At 43.2% G+C, this 6,406-nt stretch overlaps 1 protein-coding gene across 1 annotated transcript; it reads right to left on the reverse strand.

Moving 5' to 3' along the window:
• Positions 1-1,245: 1,245 nt before the first annotated feature.
• LOC141763582 (large ribosomal subunit protein uL30-like) lies at positions 1,246-6,152 on the reverse strand. The gene is made up of 6 exons (XM_074628039.1): positions 6,031-6,152; positions 5,337-5,445; positions 5,048-5,211; positions 3,983-4,120; positions 3,229-3,338; positions 1,246-2,014 (listed from the first exon to the last, which is right to left on the reverse strand). Exons 1-6 carry the CDS (start codon positions 6,042-6,044, stop codon positions 1,806-1,808), a joined length of 744 nt encoding a protein of 247 aa, XP_074484140.1. The 5' UTR covers positions 6,045-6,152; the 3' UTR covers positions 1,246-1,805.
• Between the last annotated feature and the right edge of the window lie 254 nt (positions 6,153-6,406).

The following is a 6,406-nucleotide window of genomic DNA, read 5'->3' on the forward strand; positions in this document are numbered from 1 at the left end:
AACAAAAAACAGTCATTCATTTCCATTTCTAAAAATCCACAGGGAGCCACTGGAGGAGCTAAAGAGCCACATGTGGCTCCGGAGCCACAGGTTGCTGACCCCTGATATGGGGGAACTATAAAGTTGCTTTACCGTTCTCTACACGGTCTGGGTTATTAGGTAAATGCTGGCTGATAGTGTAGTATACATTTTAAATTATGTAACCACTTAAAGCAGCAGTGGGTAGAATTGGAGCAAATTTGATTAAAAAAAAAGTTATTACTATAAAACGGTCGCTATATCCTGACAGTAGTGCATGAGACAGGTAATCTGAAAAAAAAATCATGTTCCTCCGGTGCTCCTAACGGCATCTGCAAGATTTCACAGACCGGAGGAAGACAACCAATCAGAGCCGAGCTGGAGCCTTGCCGTCTCTGAGCAGCTGTCAATCACTCGCGAACTCCGACCAAACTAGACAGCGCTGATCAAATATGAATCAATATTGTGTTATGTTAATGCCTATTTCTCTCCTCAAATATTTTCAGAATCATCTTGTAGTGCACGGTTTAGCTATAAAATGAGAAAGTTTGTGACCCGGCAGCCATGTTGAGATCAGGGTTGTGTTTGAAAAGTGGAAAAAATGACGTCCTAACATCTTTTCCTAACCACTTCTTCTTGACCTCGATGGAAAACGTCATGAGATCAAGGAAAGATGAGAAGGAGAATTCAGAAGGATTTAGGAAAACAACCGTGGTGTTCAGAGAATCCGACTGCTCTTTCACTAGCACTTCGTCATTATGATGCGACGACGGCAGATGTTAGTGACGTGAGTCTGCCGTGGAGAAACTACAACGTTCTGAAGACGGACTACAAAAGGTGCTGCGCCCCTGCGTGAGTTATTTAATAGGTCTTTCAGTGACGGACTGCTTCACCCGCGATGTGTGAAAGAGAGATACCACAGGTCCTTCTGCTGCTGGAACACTTTACATCAACAGATAATAAAGGATTATCTGACCTTAAACTTGGACAACCGGTGAAATATATCACTTCATTACCAACGTTGGAACTGAAATAAACAAAGTCTGACCAACGTTGCTCCTAAAGTAGTGTTATTACGTAAGAATGACCTCTGAGCGAGGTGAACGGCGTTACCACGGTTTTGCACTCGGCGCCTCACGTTACCGCAGTCTTGGAAAGGGAGAAGTGAGCGGAGGGGTACTCAGTCACCAGTAGATACCAACAAATCCTACACACTGTACCTTTAAGTTTTCATGGCAAAAGTATTGAAATATTAATTTTTTTTATTGGAAAAACAAAGTGTATCAACAATGAATCATAAATCAATGTTAAACAGACTTTAAAGACACTTTCTCACACTGAGAACTACTGAATGTAGTTTTGCTGTAGGTGGGCTTGTGGCTCCTGCATGCAGGACAACCCATCCTAATTATTCAATTACTGTCCTGCAAGTACTGATCCATTCCTCTGACAACAGGAGGAATATTACAATAATTAACATTTCACAAGTGAGTCAAAATATTGTTAGATTTTCACCAAAGAGCTGCTTCCATCAGTCTGTAGTCAGGGGCACTACATGATCTTTATTTTCAAACACAAGTCAAAGAGACTCCACTTCAGGTCCTCGTGGTGTCTCCCAGCGTGGAACCAGAAGAATGGGTGTACTGATAAATGGGTATTTAATAGGATTCTGGGTCTTCTCTGCCAAAGAAACAAAAAAGGAATATTTTGTTGTTGGCATTTGTGTCCTGAAGAAACGAAGCATCCTTACAGATGCCGCCGAGTGTCCATCTCGCAGGCTTTCCTCCTCAGTTCAGTTGCCTGATGATGGAGTTAATGTCCGTGTTGCGGAATCCGGGGTTCCCCAGGTCCTTCAGGAGCCCGGCCTTGTCCCTGGCGGCGTGACGAGCCACCGACAGCCTGAAGGGCAACAGGAAGTTGTTGGCGGACCGGAAGCCCTTGCCGACCGAGTAGATCTCGTGAATCAGGTCCTCCAGACAGATGATGCCGTGTTTACCTGAGGAGCGAGGAAGAAGAGGTGAGTGATGGGAAGGAGAGTCAGACGTTCCGTGACAATATAGTGTCACTGTAATGGCGTGTTCACACCAAATGCGAAGCAATGTTTTAGTGCGGCGTGATTACGTACAGAGTCGATGCGAAGACGCGAATAGACACAAATTTGCGTCAACTTTCAACTCGAGCGACAAATTTGCGCAACGCTGTTGTTGCAAAAAAACTGTCAGCGTTGAGAGATTCTCCTCCTGTCGTCACTTCCCTCAGTGACACTGTTGACCGTCTACGGTATAGACGATAATGCCGCTGCTGTATTTATGCCTGGACGACGTTATTTTGAGTGTCGATGGAGCAGCTACAATGTTAGCATCTGCACAGCCTGGCTCTGATCGATCCAAACTCCATTCAGAAAACAAGCATTTGAAAAGTTGTTTGCTTGTCGTCTTGCGGACAGACCTGATGAAGCACGAGTTCAGAATTTTTACAAGTCAGCATCATTAAGTAGTTATTTCTGCATCCTTTTGATCCCTTTTTATTGCAATTAAATCACAGCCCTATCTGTTTATTTTGGGTTCACGCCGCAGTAGTAAACCAGATAAACTCAGCTGACGTGACTTGCTAGAAATTCACCGAGCTGAATGCGCCGGATGATGAAGCCGGACAGTAACGGCGTTAGGTTTTCCAACGCACCTGGGACTTCCACAACAAATACAACTCATCGGGCTTGACAGCAGAATAGTAGCAACATTTCATTCCACTCTTTGTCAGAGTGTTTTAACAATAATAGATTAGCCAGTGTACATCCCAAAGACAACAAGGAACTGCAAAGTATCAGTTGGAAACGGAGATTCTTGCACAACCCAATTCTAAACAGATGTTAAAAAGGTATAACAATTCTTCACAAATGGCAAATTTACTTTTTTTTGGTCTTTTTACACTATTTTCCAACTTTTCCAATCTCATATCTTGGTATTAAAATATTGCATGTTGGGGTATCGCTACCTTTATAACTAAACCTTCAAGAATTTGAGCAAAAACTTGCTTTGAATTTCCCCTTGAGTGGTATACTTTTTTTTTTCTTTTCCATCTCATGTGGATATATCATTCAGCTGATTGCACTCATGGTTCATTTACTTGATTGAAATTATACCCTGACATGCCCATATGTGCCTGCTATCAGTCTGTGGTGGCTCAATCAAGCAGTGGAGGAAGACTTACCCATGTGCTCCTCGATGAAGGTGTTGTCCGTGAGAGGAACTCTCCTCCTGCCGATCCTGGTCTGTCCTCTCTTCAGGATGAGCTCACGAACTGACTTCAAGTTGGGGAATCTGTTGCAAACATTATTACAGCGTCTTTTTAATATGCAAAAACAAACAACAACTAGAATGGCACTCGGAGAGCACAGACCTCCGCCAAGGTGCCTGACTTTAAAAACAGATCACAGCTGGCGGTACCGTGAGGTGGTCGGCTTGTTGTTAACACGGTGCGTTTCCGTGTAACGTATCGGCGGATGCCTCTCTCATTCAGCAGCTTTGTCTTGTCTGTATGACGTTACACTACGTTGTCTCTCATCCCGTCATCTACCGCTTTGTTCTTTCTCACCGCGGACGGCCAGCATCTCCCGCACCTCAAAGTCTCGCCACACACACACACGTATCCCTCTGCTCGAAGAAGGAAGGAGGTGGGGTCGCGCGTCATCAGTCACACTGCGCATGTGTCACACCCTGTGGTCTTAATGCTCAGGCTGATCGGAATCCTTAAAAAAATTCCTGAATCTGGATCATGATCCGGATCGCAACCAAAATCTAATGGATTGTTCAGTGTGCCACACCCCACCCCTCCAAAGAAATTTCATTCAAATCCATCGCGAACTTTTGGAGTAATTCTGCTAACAGACAAACAAACCAACGCCGGTGAAAACATAACCTCCTTCCTAGGCAACGAATGTTTCAAAAGGTCACCCGTTACTCACCCCCAGGCCACGTAGGGCTCCACCATCTTCATCATGGATACAGACGTCTTGTTGATTTTGACGAAGGCTCCGCTGAAGATCTTCCTCAGCCTCAACATCTGGATCACCTTCATCACTTTGGGACTGACACCTTTAATCCTAAACAAGAGAGGGATCAGCCATGTTTACCAAACTGGGTTGGACTTTCATTACGTACACATGTGGGTTTTATTAATACGAAGATACATGCATGTGTACATGCACTGGAACACACAAGAAGTGATGTCATCAGTGAGAGGAGTGAGCATGTCACTGTTGTAATAAAGTTTCCATCTCAGACTTTCACTGATTTGACCTTGACAGGTTTTAGACGTGCATTAGGAAGATCTCCTATTCTTCATTCAGGTAAGTTAAAAACAAGCTGAATTTAAAGTGGGAAAATTAAAAGTAGAACCACGTTAACAGCTTGTTTACTACATGGATTTCCACTCTAATGAACGATTGTACAACAAACATGACAAATTTCAGCATAAGAGAAAATGTGTCTGAAAATTTATTGAATGCTTGTAAATTAGATTAGACCACGGTGCAGATGATCGTAGGAATGCCTGTGTTTTGCCCACTATATCACCACGAAACTTCCTGTAGTGCTTCACACAATAAATACATGAAGGCTGTAATGTGTGTCTGATGAAGAAAGTCCAACATCGGTTCGTTTTTGTCACATTTTGCCACATTGTGAATTGAATTAATAATTGTAAATATAGCCTATAAGTTGTCATGAACACTGTTCTGCTCTTCTGACAGAGATCATAAAATACAGCTGTGGTATAACAAGACAATAAACAGCCGATACAGCCGTGCCGCACGTCATATTTAATCGACGTCGTTTTAAAACGATGTCTCCGAGGCGACAACTAATTTGTTAAATGCCTGTCGCCTTGATTCCTCTTTTCTTGTGTCTCTTCCTCGTCTCCTCTGCTCGCATCTCATGTGAGAGGGGACTTAGACACGAGGAGAGGAGTCAAGGAAAGGAATTGAGTGGGAAATGGGAAAAGGCCTTTTATCCGAGTCAAAGTCACTCACTCTCTGATGCGGACGGCGAAGGCCAGCTTGTTCTTAGCAGGAGGAAGAGGGGGTGGCGGCCGGTGCTGAGATCTGTGGATGCGAGTCTCATCACGGTGCTTCCTGTGGCTGTCCTTCAAGAAGTCCTCCAGACGCTTGAACTTCAACGGTTTGCCTCTTGATACCTGGAATAATATAGAAACACACAGGTAAATACACAGCGGTAGTATGTAGGAGCATATTTAACACCTGGATTTGACCTCTTAACATGTTGCTAAATAAAAAGGACACCATATCACAGCTTAGTTACCTTTCTCTTCTCAAGCAGAGCGCGCTTGGCCTCAGTGGCTTTAATGGCCTGGTAGGCTTTCCTCTTCTTCAGCAGATACTCAGGAACTAACTTGATCACTTTCTTAGACCTGACAACAGAAGACACAAACACAGAGTCAGTGAGGAGGACAGAAGACACAAACATAGAGTCAGTGAGGAGGACAGAAGACACAAACACAGAGTCAGTGAGGAGGACAGAAGACACAAACACAGAGTCAGTGAGGAGGACAGAAGACACAAACATAGAGGACAGAAGACAAACACAGAGTCAGTGAGGAGGACAGAAGACACAAACACAGATTCAGTGAGGAGGACAGGTTATTATGTAACCAGCTAGCTCCATGCAGCTTCAGCTTTACACTTTAGTGGCTTTATTCCGTGAACATGTCATCCATACAGAACACACAGCTGTCATTTTAATAACACATAACGAGTCCATAATATTAACAAACTACTACAGGAGCTATGCTGTATGCTATCTCTCCATCATGTCCACTAGAGGACCCATGTGAAAACAAGTCTCCTAGAAACCTCCTTTTCTAACCATCAGTCCGATAAATATGAGTCTTAATAGAATTAGTGAAATATATATTTCTTAAAAAGACGTGAAGCAATATAACTGCACGTGAATAAAGCACGGATGGACATAGATATGATTAAAAACAATCACATACTCAGCTTCGGCCATGGTGAAATCTGGAGACTCAACCGTCGCTCTGCAATGACGTCACAGCTCCTCGTGTTGTCATTTCCGGTAGACAGGCCTCTCTACAGGCTTACACCACATGGTTTACACCACATGGTTTACACTGCCACCCAGCGGTCAATAACAAATATACTGGTTATTCGGTCAGTATTTTGGTACTGCTCATGGTCCAATAATAAACCGTATTCATCATTTCTACTCTCATATTTACTATTCATCAACAGAACAATACATACAGGTCTATTGATAGGGCAGATAGGGCAATATTTGCCCTATCTGTTTATATCATGTTTATTTTTGGTTTATAGCTTATATTGTATATTGGTAGAATTTCAATTTTCTTA

The sequence above is a fragment of the Sebastes fasciatus genome (genome assembly GCF_043250625.1).
Source record: "Sebastes fasciatus isolate fSebFas1 chromosome 18 unlocalized genomic scaffold, fSebFas1.pri SUPER_18_unloc_1, whole genome shotgun sequence".
NCBI classification, from domain to species: domain Eukaryota; kingdom Metazoa; phylum Chordata; class Actinopteri; order Perciformes; family Sebastidae; genus Sebastes; species Sebastes fasciatus.

Coding starts and splice junctions, on each gene's coding strand:
- LOC141763582 (XM_074628039.1), bottom strand. Junction 3,339..3,982: donor GAGCCCTACGTGGCCTGGGG/GTGAGTAACGGG, acceptor TGTTTGCAACAG/ATTCCCCAACTTGAAGTCAG. Junction 2,015..3,228: donor CTTCATCGAGGAGCACATGG/GTAAGTCTTCCT, acceptor CTCGCTCCTCAG/GTAAACACGGCATCATCTGT.